Here is a 15,476-nt window from a genome sequence, read left to right on the forward strand (position 1 = left end):
TATTGACGCCTGACTCTTTACACATGGTGTCAGAAACTCTCTCTCTCATCTGGACTGAAACGTTGGCCTCACACACACGTTTTAACGTCGACGGCAGTTTGTCTCCGGCGACTCGTCTCACTCACACACACCACACGGCAGCCCGCCACCAGATGTGCTGTCTCCCTCACCGTCCTGTGAGTCTGGGTGCAGCGAGCCTCCAGCTGCAGGTCTGCTCCGCCCTCAGTAACGGGCGGCTGTGCCGGGAACGCCGCCTGTTTGCCGACGCGGTGCTGCGATCTGCAGCAGGAAAACGAAAGGAGCTGGAGGATCAGCTGATTGACACAAATATGGAGCTTTTTTTTTTTTTTTTTTTTTTTTTTTTTTTTTTAATATTCATCCATCACAGCGGCTTCAGTCGTGGTTCTCATTCACTTTTCACAGCAGGATCGTGTTTGTCACTCGTGATCGTTGATTATTTGTTTCAGCTGAAGTAACCGTTTCCTGTGAGACCTCCGCAGACAGATGTTTTCCACCATTAGCGGGGTATTTTTTCACAGTTTAACCCCTTCACCTTCCACATTTCTTCCGAGCTAACGGCGGTGAAAACTGTTGACTTTATGTTCAAATATATGTTATATATCAGAACACCTGTCAAAATCAAGGGTACAGTAACTAAAATCATCACATCTGCACACACACACCTACATGAAATCTGATGAACACTCGTATATTTGCTCCTGGTTTCGGGCAGGAGGAGAGGAGGTGTGTGAGAGTGTAAGTAAATGTTGAGCTAGTGGATCTTGGCTCGGTTTCTGTTCTGTGGCTGCGCCGCAAATAATATCTGTCATAACAAGCTGTGTAGTCTGGGATGGAGTGTTTGGTTCTAGCCTCTTTGAACAACATCTGAGCGAGCAGGAACTAGAAAGTCGGGCTGGTTTTTCATTAAAGTTCTGTCAGCAAGTGGTCACCAGTAGCCCAAATTCTGCAAAAGTCTGTCAGATAGAGACTTCCTGCGGCGTGCGGCCTGCGTCTTCCCCTCTCTCTCCCTCTCCGTCGGCTCGTATTATCCAAATCCATCTCCTGCCGTGACTTCACATCACTATTTACCACTTATCCATTTCCCTGGGCCGCTCCGCTCTCCCTCTCATTATTTGCTCTGCCTCTTTCTGCTCTCCTTGACATGTATCTCTGTTGCTCTCCTTTAAGGTTTTGTTTTGTTTTTTTTTTTGTTTTTTTTTCTCCACTGGGCGAGTTAACAAGCCGGCATGATTTCATCAATGTGAATCAGTCAGCCTGATAAGACGTGACCCAGATGGGATCTGGGCCTCTTGTTACACGGCCATCCATCATGGGCACCTAGCCTCATGAGCCATCTCTCACGGTAATGCCCGTCAGCCCGCGCATGAAAGAAATGTGTCACGTAGCTTCAGCGGACGCTTTAGGAAAAAAAAAAAAAAAAAAAAAAAAAAACCTCTTTGTCCCACATATGAGGCTAACGACGTTTGTTATTCTCATCCAGCGGCCCAAGTTCCTGTGTGGCGCTTCTGATTTTATTATTTTTGGCCAAAAATGATCCCGGGCAGATGTTGCACAGCACACACACACACACACACACACACACACACACACACACACACACACTGAAAGTATCCCTTCAGGGACGCGTGATGGTCAGTTTTGAGTCGACGGTAACCTCAGTGAACTTCTCAATGGTTTTACTTTCATTTTCCCACTGTTGTAATCCCCAGTGGGACTGAAAATATGCTGGATGCAGGACATTGTAGTGATTTTATAGGCACACAGTCACACAGAAAGTTGATAACTTGAGCTCATTCTGATGCCTTCTCAGAAAGACTCCGCTGCCATCGTTCATCTCAGCTGAAAACGAGCTAAAAAGGTGGATTTAAGCAGCTGCACCGATGGTTTTCGATCTTACTACGGCTTCTTTAACTCTCGATCCCTTGTGACTGGAATATGATTTGCTCTTTGCTCAGGTACAAACACCTCCTGTGGTTAGCGTTGAGTGGTTAGCGTTGGGGCTGAAGTTATCAGGATGAATCTAGCAGGTCAGGTCTTCAGCGTTCTGTTGGCTGATTCATAGGATAGATATCGTCTCTGGAGCAAAGATCTGAGAGCGTTATTAGTGAAAAAGAGCATATTTTCTAACATCTGTAGCAACTGTCCTCCAGCTTCATCAGTTCATCAGCAGTAATTGATGTACAGGAGTCAGAACTCATCTGACCACCCAGCTGTGCTCGAATATTCAACCAGTTAGTGAATTAAAATATCATATTTCTAGTGTAATTAACGCGTGGTGAGCTGCAAAGCATCATAGCTGTAGATATTTAAAAAAAATGTTATATGACAGTGTTACACATTGTTGAAGTTCTTCTCCGGAAAAGCAGATTTTTCTATTGTGTGGCATCACATCCACTCAGCGTGGTCCAACGGTTGATTTGTACTGTACACAATAACACCCTGCCGAAAGGATGATTCTGAATTCCCCCTGCAGTTCACTTTGTTCAGAGTTGTGTCTCTTCATAATGTGTGTGTGTGTGTGTGTGTGTGTGTATGTGTGTGTGAGTGTGCACTTCAGATCAGTGTGCGAACACCTCGCAACAACAGCAACCACCGCCTGTTTGAGCCCACACAGTCTTTCTGTAGTAGAGCCATCAGGAGATTTCTGTGGAAACCCTCCCATCCTGCCTGCCTCTGTGTGTGTGTGAATATGTGTGTGTGTATGTGTGTGTGTGTGTGTGTGTGTGTGTGTGTGTGTGTGTGTGTGTGTGTGTGTGTGTGTGTGCACAGGCAGTCAGAAAAGCTCAAAAGCAGATTTGTTGCCTCCAATGTTATCGTATCTCCTCTTGACAAACTCGTACAGGATGCACTACCCAGATTTCGCCTGGAGGTAAAAGCAGGTTTGAAAAGGAGGCCCACAAAGAGCAACACGTACAAGTAACTGAGTAAATGAGGAGGCAACGAGAATTGGAGCAGACTCGCGTCTACTCATGCATGAAAAAAGACGAAGGGGGGGAACAAAACTGCATACAGCTGTTGCAACATGCTCACCTGGACGTTTGCTTCAGTGAAGGAAGCGTTAACACACGTTTTGGAGATGCTTCTTTCTATACTATCATCGTTTAAATGCCTCGTTGAAGTGTGAGCGATCAAATGATTGAATGTGTGTATTGTAGTGCTGTCAATTTTAATCGCGATTAATCCATTGAGGTCTGCCAATTGGGTCAAAGAAAAGAACCAGAGGATAACAGTGTTTTTTCCTGACATTGGGACTGATTTATGAGGATTAGATTCTTCATTGCAATTAATCTCAACTTTAAAAAAGTAAATTGTTGACAGTTCTCCATGAATTAATCACGATTAATTGCGATCAATGCGATTAAATTGCGATCAATGCGATTAAAACGGACAGCACTCGTGTATTGAGAGTAAAAAATAACGGTCAAGCTTCACACCCTTAAACTTCAGGAAAGAAATAATGTGAAGACTATAATAACACAGTGCTCTGCTTCTGGCCGTCTGCAGTCGACAAGCAGCTGTTTAAAATGGAGGAAAACATTGTTGTTATTGTCCGTCTGCTCGCGCGCGTGCAGAAGGACTATTTACTCCGGCCGTGATGCACAAACAGCAGCAGCAGCGTTGAAACTTTTGCTTTTCCCCAGTTTACATGGAGACATGTCGGAGCCTTTTCACTGGCTCTGAGCACCATTGTCATGCAAACAGACTCCCAGAATGCAACACCACTTTTCTATCTTCACCTTAAGACATTGTTTTGTCATATTTGAAGTTGGTCTGTTGGTGCTGGTGAAGATACAGAAATACAGACTTGAACCAGGTAACTGTCGCTGTGAGAGATGAGTGCTAACCACTACACGGTCCTGAAGCTAAGTGTCCGTTTTCTTAGATTGCATCAATCATCAGCGTTCTCAGAGTGCATGACGTGTCAGTTTCTTGGTGCTTTAGAAAAGCTGAGAAGCAGAAATCCATTTTTTCTCTCTCTGTCTCACTCCTGCCAGTAAGAAGGCGGCTCAGAGCTCTCTCATCATTCTTCCTGTGTGGAATTGTGAGTGACTGCGATTGATTTTATCAGCTGTAGCCTAATGATGCTAATTTTGTTAGTCAGCCGAATTACTCAACAGAACTCTTGGCTGCTGAGTGTTCTGCAGCCGTGCAGCTGTCTGCAAGTCCAAAGATGCAAAACTCACACGCAGAAGCATTGGAATTTGATTTGTGCCGGTTGTGTGTGTGATGACGTGCACCGATCAGTGTGTGTGTGTGTGTGTGTTGATCTGGTTCCCAACACGCTGCGGAATGGAGCGGCGATGGCAGAAAGTGTGACAGTGTGAGAGACTGGTGTTCGGGTGGAGGTCAGCGGTCTAATTACACTTCAGAGAGACTGATTTAGGTTGAGCCGCAGAGGTTGTCCGGGGCGCCGCACCGACGATGAAGAACGGCGCAGAGGAAGAAGAAGACAGAGGATTTTTTCCATTTAGATTTAAATCGAGCGCTAGCACCACGAAGGCGCCTCTTCCAGTTCAGCCCGAGTCGCACCGACAAGTTGCAGTTGTGCCGGTTTCATTGTCTCTGCCACCGACCCGTCTGCAGCCCACTCTGCTGTCACATCCATCTGCGATCCAGCCGCCATGTCAACGGATCCACACGTCTTGTCTTTGATTACACACTGTGACTTCCTAAATGACTCAGGCCTCATTTACACAACATTTTAAGTCACTTAGAATTTTTTTTTTTTGCATTTTCGTGTCAGGAAAGTTTCGTGTTTACGCATCAACATTTTGGAAACGATGCAGATAGCATGTTGGGCCACTAGTGGGTGCTGTTTTTGGAAAAAAATGGAACCACACGATGCAGAGAACAATATGCTATGAAGACGAAATCACAGCCTTTTCTAAATGTTGCACAAGTGGCGCGTCCAAATCGCAACAAGATGTTTGCGTTTTCAGTCGGAGGCGTCACGAAAACGCTGCCGTGTTTGTTTCTCAGTTCAAAGCGGCGAATGCTCCAGTGTTCCTAAAAGGCTGTGCTTGTAGGGAAAATGATTTAGAAAAGAGAGAGAGAGAGAGAGAGAGAGAGAGAGAGAGAGAGAGAGAGAGAGAGAGAGAGAGAGAGAGAGAGAGAGAGATTCTGTTACATAAGTGTGCTTTGATCATTGCTGCATCCACTGCAGTAGTTTAGGATTAAGATTTGGATTGAGTGTTGCGGTTAGATTAAGGTTGAGGTCAGGGTTAAAGTTCGGTTTAATGGCAGTGTGTGTGTGTGTGTGTGTGTGTGTGTGTGTGTGTGTGTGTGTGTGTGTGTGTGTGTGTGTGTGTGTGTGTGTGTGTGTGTGTGTGTGTGTGTGTTTGGGAGCAAGCGATTAACAGCAGCCATCCTGCATACGGCGGTGTGTTCATGCCGTACATACTGTTTGTGAATATTCTCGATCTGGGCATTGATAGTATGTCTGTGTGTGTGTGTGTGTGTGTGTGTGTGTGTGTGTGTGTTAGGAATGCTGCTGTGGTTTAGCAGAGGGTCGGGGCTGTGGGAGGGACTGGGAGGGGAAGGCAGGGTGGGCTCTATGGGCAGGAGCACCCAGGGGTTAACGAGTGGTGTGAGAAAAACAGGCAGAGTTTGAGAGCGAGGAGGGGGAGGGACACACACGCGCACACACACACACACACACACACACACACACACACACACACAGAGTGCGTCCCACGGGGAGCTGAAGTCGGCCCGTGAGAGCAGACGAGCGGCAGGTATTTCTCGCTCCATGTTGATCACTTCAGTGCTCCAAGTACAAGTAAATACAGAAAATACAAAGTGCAGGCAGTGTTTCTTTTAAAGGGCCACTGCAGTTTGTGTCTGGAGACTTACCAACAGTCATTTCAACCTGGTTTTGTTACCACAACTGCATATGTGTGTCCACAAGAAATTCCACCACAGTGTGGATCTGTGGCAGGAGTTTTGGTCTCATCCCGCCCGGACGTCTTTCCTCTGGACTCTCAGAGTGGCTGCCAGTACTGACTTTCTCCACTGTTGTTTAAAATAACCTTTCAAGTTGAATCAAAAATTACTTGAACATTAGATTTTGCACATGTGACTGAGTGAACGTTGAAATGCGTGACTTGCACGTGGGAGGCAGTCCAGATGCGGTGGCTTCTCTGTCAGGAAGCTTTCGATCATTTTATGTTTCCCTTTTGTTTAAGTCTAGCCTCCGATCGTTGGTGTGTTTTTGCTGGTGTGCAGTTTTCTCCTCCGGAGCCCCGCGAGCCGTTCCCCTCTCCTCCCGATCAGCACAGTAATCCCACTAGCATGGGTGGGTCTCCAAAATGTAACTTGACAGTGTTGACCCAAACACCTGCCACTTCCTACCCACACTCCTATAAACAGAGGGACCCAGCAGACTCTTTTCTGTCCAAAAGACCCTTCACACGCAAATGGAGGCAGGCGGGCTGGATCCCCCTTCTCAGCCTATTTATCAGAGAGGGGGAGCAGTTTGAGGAGGGACAGACAGCGCAGACCCCCTCTATTGTTCTGGCTGGGTTTAAGGGATGGGGGAGGCAGGGATGGAACCAGGGATAGGATGGGAATTGGAGACCCCAACAATGCCGCAAAGCCCCCCACTGCTTTTTCTGCATATGAGAATGACCCGCTCTGACAGAACAGGGGCTGAAGGGAACACTTGAGGATAACTCGGCCCAAAGTAACCAAGACTGGTTCTGGGTTGGACCTAAATGAGTCTGGAGATCAGGGCAGACTGGTCGAATTCCATCAGACAAGAACAGAACTTCATGGGTCTTTTTTTTTTGTATCGGCACTTTGCACCGCTGTTCTCATCTAGATTCAAACAGCAGTGCTACAGTCTCAGTAAAGTCACTTTTGGGATCACTGGGAATCAAATCAAGGAACTTCCTGTTAAAAGTTTTGTTGCAAACCAAGTTGTGACTGAAGGTTTATGTTTCCACCGACTGCTGGATATGACGAGCTACCTCATTATGAAAATACAAACCCATGCTGTCAGGGACAGTTTTTTTTTCTCAAAATAATTCATAATACAACAGCTGTAGGAGAAGGTTTATTTATTTTGACATTTTGATGTATTTTGCACCAGAAGGTATCATTACATCAGATTTCTGTTGACTTTGTCGTAATTTTTGCAAGTAATTGTCACATATACTCTGCACCACAACAAAGGAAATCTTTAAAGTTTAATTTTAAAGGTTATTATGGCACTGTGTTACCAGTCAAGATGAAACTGGCCCCTGAACTAAAATATGTCTGACACCCCTGCGCTCCACAGTCTTTTGGAAACATGAGAAAATCAACAGGAATAATCAAAAAAACAAAGTACAGTGCATGTTTCTGCTCTGAGCTGCCGTATGGTTGAGATGTAAATGAGTTCACTGCCCCAGGCAAAGTTTTGTCGAAAGGTCTTTTTTATTTTTGTTGTGGATTTCCACACATTCACCACCTAATTAATAATCATAATAAAAAAATAAAGGGGTGAGATCTTGAGCTGCTGTTTTTTTTGCCTGCAGCCGTGTGTGTGTGTGTGTGTGTGTGTGTGTGTGTGTGTGTGTGTGAATCCAGCTGTGCTTTGCTTGCCTGTGTGTTCACAGTGCAGCGTACAGCAGAGCTCTTTGTCTGCTGGTTTAGGGCTGGGTGGGAGGTGAAGAGCAGTTTGTTCATAATGGATTATTGATTGGTCTGAGAATACACTGGCTCTGCTCTGTGTGTGTGTGTGTGTGTGTGTGTGTGTGTGTGTGTGTGTGTGTGTGTGTGTGTGTGTAGGACTCCATACCATCCCCTCTGTCCCACTCTGAGCCCTGAATGTCTCCACTTTATGAGAAACTGTACGGAGGATAGTGAGGTTTTTTTGTAAAGTGCTCTCTGTCTGCTTTGCTCTGTGAGGCTGTGCTTGTGTGCACGTGTATCTGTGTGTGTGTGTGTGAGAGTGTGTGTACCTCTCTGTATGGGCCTTTAAGCTTTCAATACAGCCTGTATGAACCAGTGTTAAAAGCCCACAGTGTGTGTATCCAGACTTTGAATCGATGTGTGTGGATAACATTAAAGCTCCCTCTGTTTTTGCTTCTCAGTTCCTCAGTTGCCTTGCACGTCTGCATCTGTGTGCGTGCGCGCGCACGCGTGTTTTTTTTTTTTTTTTTTTTTTTTTTTTAACCCGAAATGCAGGTTTTCGTGCCGGGTGTGTGGGAGGGGAAACGGATCCCTTCACCGCTGAAGGATGTCCCACACGAGAGCGACCTGCAGTCATTACCGGTGATAAGGTGACAACGTGAGTGAGTCAGTGCATTACGAAAGCCAATCTCTGCACCCTTGGGTGCGGGAGATTTGTGTCACGGCTACCTCGGAGATGATTGCCGTGATGAAGGTGCTCCCTGCGCCCGGTGACAGTTGTTTTCGATCACCGGCCGGTAAAAACAGTGAGACCTGTCATCATTTCCCCGCAACCTTTGGGTAACTCTCTGTCTGGAAAGCCGTGCTTCTTAAATAACAGACGGTGTGTGTGTTTGTGTGTGTGTGTGTATGCCACCTTTGCTCCCTCCTGTTGTCTTGCAAGCACGACCTGTGACCTCTAGAGGGAGCTGGTGAGCTGGCAGAGTCGGTTCTTAATTTTGTGGCATCATAATACAGTATATCTACATTTTCCTGCGGATGCTTCTCCTTCTGCTTTTCTGTGTGAAAACAAAGCGGAGATCCTGATGTGTGTAGCCAGCATGCACAGTTTAACGCTGCTCCTTTTCAGAGATCTGCTCCAGATGTGAACCACTTTGGACCAAAAATAGCCAGGATGGGAAAATCGAGGCACATTTTCTTCATCAGGCCGGTGCAGGGGTTGAGCGTGTTGGGGAGGGAGGAGGTGGGGGGTGTTTTCCTTTGACACAGCAGTCATTATCAGCTGAGTGTAGGCCTCCATTCAGTCCCGGTGACTCACAGTAGGGCCGCTCGAGTGTCCATTACAGGCATGTCTCATGTCAGAGCGAGGGTGACGCTCGTCGACGTGAACGAGGGAGACAATTTTCTCGTGATGAAAATGGAAAATGTACACAGTTTTAATCAGAGTGAACCATTAGAACAAAGCGAACACAAACCAGAGAGCAATTTATGCTCTGGTTACAGCTGTGCACGATCACGGTCTCCAGTCCTATTAATTCTCTCTCTCTCTCTCTCCCAGTGTGTGTGTGGGTGTGTGTGTGTGTGGTTAATTAGCAGGAGGATGTCATTGACAGTCAAGGTTTACAAAGAGGGCCGATCTTGGTAGCTTCAGGAAAAGACAGCGTATCCACTTATCGGGGTTATGTTGGTCTTTAATGGAGCTTTGAAGCCTCCTCTCTTTTTGATGACTTCGATGATTGGTAATCTCCCGGGCAGTTTCTCCCTCCTTAAGCCAATTTGTCAATTTTTTTTCTCCCCCCCTTCAGCCCCGCTGGTGAGGAGCCTGCATTGTTTCCCTTCTGCTGCTTTAATCTTATTATGTTGCAGTTTGCACATGTGACTGTCTGGTGGATGACAGGCTTACTGTTAAACAGCCTAAGCCCTCCTGACTCCCCCAGCCCCAGCCAACAAGGCCATTTCACAGCAAATAATAGTATCGTCCTCTATTTTAATGCCACAAGTGGAAGAAAATACCAAGTATTAATGAGTGGCATTAAGATGCCGAGGCGGAGAACAGATGGAGCAGATGGAGGGGAAAACTACGGAGGAAGGACGGCTTTGTTTTTCTTATTCAGCTCTTCACTCCACCTCATTGTCTTTGAGGGCATGGGTTTGACGTAATGAAACAAGTGTGTATCAGGTGTAAAGCACGTTTGCATTTGAAGTAGGTAACAGTTTTGAACCAAAAACGTTTAGAAACTTCCCTTTTACTGGAAGCTTGAAACGCACCCAGTCGCCCCCTTAGCCAATCACACTCGTGCTGCTGTCATGGCAGTTGTGTGGAAACATTTGAGGTCCCAGATGTGATCACAACAACTGTCGGTTAGTTGTGTTGTGTGAAACGTGCAGACGGAGGGACAGGCAACACCTGTGGATCCTTCTATTCAGGTTTGCGCTGAACCGTGAGTCAAAAAATGAATTTTTGCCGAACTGACTGGTAAACTGTGATTCCATTAATGTTGTTGATATTTTAATTGATGGCACCTATCGTCTTCTTGTTATTGTTGTTGTGATAATAGCATTTCTGTTACACATAAACAGGTATCCTTCTAATCTCTCCAACATTGTTCTACTGAATTTTGTGTAATGCGACCAACCGAGACAGAAAACTTCCGCATCTGTTCAGTTATCACCATGCGTCTCATTTTTAACTTGTCTCTTTACTAAGCGAACAACTAGTAAGAATTAGGCCCCATTTACTTGAATAAATGTTCAAGTAGAAACGGAGAACTTTTTGAGAACGGCTCCCAATTTAACTTTCAGAAAACTCTACAGCTCTGTCTTCGTGTAAACAGGGGAAAGTGCAACTTTTTGAAAACGCAGCTACTGTAAATAGTTTTTCTGCATATGCTCAAATAGATGCCATTTTTGTATAAACAGACATCATTTTCAAAACGTTGCCTTGCAAACGTGAAACTTTTCTGAAATGAAAACAAAATCCATTTTCACTTTTTCGAACTATATGACAGTAAAAAAAAAAAATGCTTACCTATTGAATGCTTGCATACTTTGCTTTTATTTGCTTGTAACTAACCCCACCCAGCCTTTGAAAAAAATGGAGTTTATTGCTATTTAACCTCCCTCCCCACCTTGTTCCAGTAGAATTTACTACCGCGGTGTAAATCTGAGGCTTTGTTTTACAGTGGTGTCAGCCACAGCTGGCCTTTCGGCTGCAGCCTCGCTCCTTCAGAGACGCTCAGTGAGCTTTCCAGGACGAGGCACGCATGATTTCAATAGCATAAATCATCCTGGATAGATAGGTGGCTCTGGCGCAGGGTAGTCATTTCCAGCACAAGAGTTAAGACATATGATTGTTCTTGTGCTAACGTCCCTCCTCCACCATCCTATCCTCTTATGATTATGATCAATTATCCACTTATAATTAGGGCCTGGCAGTAACTCAGCTTATGGGCTCTGACACTTTATGTAATGGCCTGTAATAATGTTGTCAGTCACATTTCATATAGTCCGCACTTTCAGGCGGGTTTGCAAAGGAAATTTTCTTTTAATGCCCTCAGAGTTCTGTGATAGTACGCTCCTGTTAATTTTATACAGAGAAATGTGACATATTAATCAACAAATGTGTCTTATGCAATGACAGTAAGAGCCGAGTCGACGGTGAGTTAGGAATAAAGGTGTAGTTAATCTTTAATCTTGTGCGGTAGACAGGGAAATACGTTGGAAAGGGGACAGTTCCAGCTTCTTTGTGTAGCAACAATACCAAATCAGCAAAGAGAGTAGCAATTGTGAAAGAAAAGAAAGAAAAAAAAACAATGGGTAGGATATAGGATGTGAATGTGTGGCACTCATAATGGCTAAAAATGTTCAAACTGAGCTTTACACAAGGGGTTTGTGGGGTGGAATATGATATTTTTCCTTTTGTAATGAAGGAGTAATCATGATGGGTAGAGGAAAAAACCAAAACTGTCAGTCATGTTATTAAAGCACACTTTATAAAGTGAAAAAACAAAAAAATGTGACGACTCCAACTTGTTGTGTACTTGCATTGTAATGTAAAGAGGGAGCTCATCTTCGGAGGCCCTCTCTTTCTTTCTCTTTCTGTTTGACTGTCTCTCCGACCACATTCAGCTCCACTTTGAGAAACGGAGCAAAGCAAACTGTCTGAAGAGCCACTTCCTGTTGTGTACTTAAGATCCCTGTCATGTGATAGTGTTGGTTGCAGCGGCGGCGGGAGGCCGCTGCAGGGAGAGGGAATATGGTGGCGCTGCTGATCTTGCTGATGTGAACACGACTCCCCCCGCCGCCGCCGTCTCTCCCCTCCACCTCAACTACCACCCTTATTGTGTAAAGTGTCGACTCAGCCGCTGTGGCTTCAGAGCACCCCTCCCCGCCCCCGCCCCCGCCCCCACCCACCGACAGGCTCTGTACGACTCATGCAGAATCAGAGTGTGGCACATGTGCATTGCTGCTGGTGCAACAGTAGCTACACTGTTTTTTACAAGAGATAACAAGTTTTCTACATCTGCAGTTGATGTTGCGGTTCAGGAATCCGTCAGATAAATAGAGTCCAGATATCGTAAACATTGTTCTTACTACTTTAGAGTTATTGTGGTTGTTTTTGGCAGCGTTAGCTATAAAAACATCAAATTCAATTAAAGTCTTATTTAATGATCACCATAATGAAGGTACACCTTCCTTCTTCTGACACATATAGTTCACCCCAGCTGTGTGTATTCATACACTGATTGTCTCTGAGAACTATTCTTCAACTATTAAGACATTTTCCGTATCTTTTCTCATCCTGCTGTCTTTCTTTTTTTCTTTCAGGTGGATGATATTCATGCAAGTCCTGCCAGAGCTGGAGATACAAACCAAAACCTGATATGAAGAAACCCGCAGGATTAAAAGCAACAATGGGGCAACTCTGAAGCAAAGAACTCTCAAAACTTCCCCGTCTCTGATACAATGATGTCCTGAAAGTGGGAAATCTTTTGAAGAGATTGTGAAATCTCTTTTATAGATTATGTGCAAGGTGTTTCTACCTTTTATGGATTGACCAGCTGACGATGGATCCGCTGTGTGGAAGTCATTAACTCGACTAAACCCGCTGCTTTGTACGCAGCTTGGATGATTGAAGGAAGAGAACATTTTAATTGACCAGCAAAAGCCTCTCGAGATCTCCCTAGATGTGCAGCTGCAGATAGCAGTAGTTTCAAGAGTTAGCGAGCTTGCGAAAGGCCAGGTAGACAGGGTAGTTTTTTTTAAACACCATGAACGCTAGAGACAGCGTGGCGGTGATGGAGACCCGGGCAGGAGGTCAGAAGGAGAAGCTGAGCGTGGACAAGGCCAACGCCGGGAAAGAGATGGACGGAGAGGACGACAAGGTTCCCGGGGCGTACGACTGCAACATCTGCGGACGCAGCTTCCCGTTCCTCAGCTCTTTGTCGCAGCACATGAGACGCCACACTGGCGCTCGCCCCTACAAATGCCCCTACTGCGACCACCGGGCCTCGCAGAAGGGCAACCTGAAGGTCCACATCCGCAGCCACAAACTGGGCACGCTGTCCAGCCACCACTCCAACGAGGACGAAGAGGGCGGGGCCGAGGAGGAGGAGATGAGGGTGTCGGAGGGCCTCGACGGGGAACCAGCCCGACCAAGAGCAGCTCTGCCTGCAACCGCATGATCAACGGGGACGGCGGCGAGGAGAGCCGGAGGAAAATGCCAGCGAGGAGCATGAAACGGGAGAAGTCTGCGTCTGACCAGCGGCCTTACTGCTGCCGTCTGTGCGGCTACGAGGCCCAGCGGGAGGACCAGCTCCTCAGCCACATCGAGAAGGTACACATAACGGCCGACGCAGAGGAGGAGACGGCCGTTAAAGAAGAGGCGGTGACCGAGCCGGACGCCATCCAGCCCCAGAGCGACGGGACGTTCCCCTGTGAGACCTGCGGACAGATCTTCTCCCAGGCTTGGTTCTTGAAGTCGCACATGAAGAAACACGCGGGGATCCTCGACCACTGCTGCCGTATTTGCGGGAGACGTTTCCGCGAAGCCTGGTTTCTCAAATCTCACATGAAGACGCACAATACCAAATCCAGGTCAAGGTCGAAGGCGGAGTCGGCTGAACATCCAGTCACCATCAACGACGTGGCCCAAGATCCGGATATCGTGGCTAACTCAGTTACATCTGTTTATCAGGTCTGCTCCAAATGTGGGAACCTGTTTCACTGCAGAGAGAGCCTGAGAGCCCATGAAAAAGTCCATAGTCTCAGCTATGGCCGGAAACCCCTCAGCCAGTGCAGGCCGAGCGACGACGAAGACTCCCCAGCAGCCAAAAGACGTTTGCTAGACTACTTAAGCCTCCAGCCCGTTGAAGGGAAGACCCCGGATGAAGAGGAGGACTGTGAGAACAAGATCCTGGGTCAAAGAATCCCAGAGCTGGATCCGGTTTGCAGTTACCAGGCCTGGCAGTTAGCCACTAAAGGAAAGGTTGTGGAGCCAGTGGAGCCCAGCTACAAGGCCTCCTATGGGGGAGGAAGCATGGGGGAGGAGGCACTGGCCGGAGCCGCCGTGGTCTTCGAGAAGGAGAGCAGCCGGTACGTCCTGCAAGGCCAAGAGAAACGCGGCTCGGGCAGGCGCAGCAGCTCGGGGTTGGGAAGCCACGCGTCCTCGGGGGACCGGACGCCAGAGAGCCTCAGCGACTCGGAGTACCGACCCTCGTCCCGGCAGGACAAGCGGAGGCCGTCCCAGTCGCAAGCTTCCTCCAAGACCAACGAATGCTTCGAGTGCGGCAAGGTGTTTCGCAGTCGGCATCAGATGATAGTCCACCAGCGGGTCCACAGGAAGGACGGCGGCCGGGCGTCGCTGGGGGACAAGGAAAGGACTCCAAGAGACGAGCGATGGGGATCGACGAGCGATCCGGAGTCAGGCTCGCCCAGTCGGCCGAGCACCCCGGGGTACGGAGACTCTCCACCGGCCTCCACTCTCGGAGACCAGGCTTCTGAGATGGGAACATCCAACTCTGGAGAGCTGGCAGGTCAGTGAGCGACTCACTTCATCTTTTTTTTGTGTTTTTTTCTTTTTTTTAATCTTACACTGCCTTGAAATAATCACAAAAATTGCAATCAGGGCAACAATGTGTAGACAATGGAAAAAAAATTCTGTGCTTTCAGGATCTCAAATGATTAGAAAAAAATAACTGGGTTGAAGGCTATAAAATGGATTATTACTTTGGGGAGTTTTGTTTACTAATCATCAACATTGAGGCCTAAATCCCAGTCGGGGGAGATGCCAGTGATACATGGGGGTCATGAAGCTGTCTTGTTTTTAATGGGTATGACTTTTTTAGAATGCACTGAAAATAGATGAATCAGAATTTCATTCGTTTGTGTAACAAAACTAAGTTTACAAATTTACATTAAATGTGTATAGTTTATTTAGAAAAAAAAATCAGAACTGAATTAATCTTTTGTGGTGTAAAACTGGCGGATGAGAGCTTGAAACTGCAGATGAAGTTACACCAGTCCGCCAAACACCCCGAGACGGTGCGTAAACCCCACAAGTCTGTCCTCATGGAAAAAGAACTCCTTGTTACAGAATATAACAAAGAAACTATTTCATATAAAATGTGTTATGATGTTCCTTCAACTTTGTCTTGTCACTGTACAGGGTGAGGTGTGGGCGCGGTTGCATTAGATTTACAGTGTGAAAAATTTGAGTCCCTCAAAGAAAAAGGTTGGGAACCACAGCTTTAGTCGATGCCTGTTTGTTTCTGACCGTTGTGACTCGATGCTACTCGATGCCATGAATCAGGAGAGGAAAATGTGTAGAAACGCTCTGCTGG

The 15,476-nt window shown here is 46.7% G+C and overlaps 1 protein-coding gene across 1 annotated transcript in view; it reads left to right on the forward strand.

Moving 5' to 3' along the window:
* LOC115396298 (zinc finger protein 516-like) overlaps nucleotides 1-15,476 on the forward strand; it is a 46,871-nt gene that overhangs the window by 15,726 nt on the left and 15,669 nt on the right. The window contains 2 exon segments of the mRNA XM_030102100.1: nucleotides 12,463-13,272; nucleotides 13,275-14,669. Of these exon segments, the coding sequence (XP_029957960.1) occupies nucleotides 12,906-13,272; nucleotides 13,275-14,669 (1,762 nt within the window). The 5' untranslated portion in view covers nucleotides 12,463-12,905.

This window comes from Salarias fasciatus, chromosome 11 (assembly GCF_902148845.1).
Source record: "Salarias fasciatus chromosome 11, fSalaFa1.1, whole genome shotgun sequence".
Taxonomy (NCBI): domain Eukaryota; kingdom Metazoa; phylum Chordata; class Actinopteri; order Blenniiformes; family Blenniidae; genus Salarias; species Salarias fasciatus.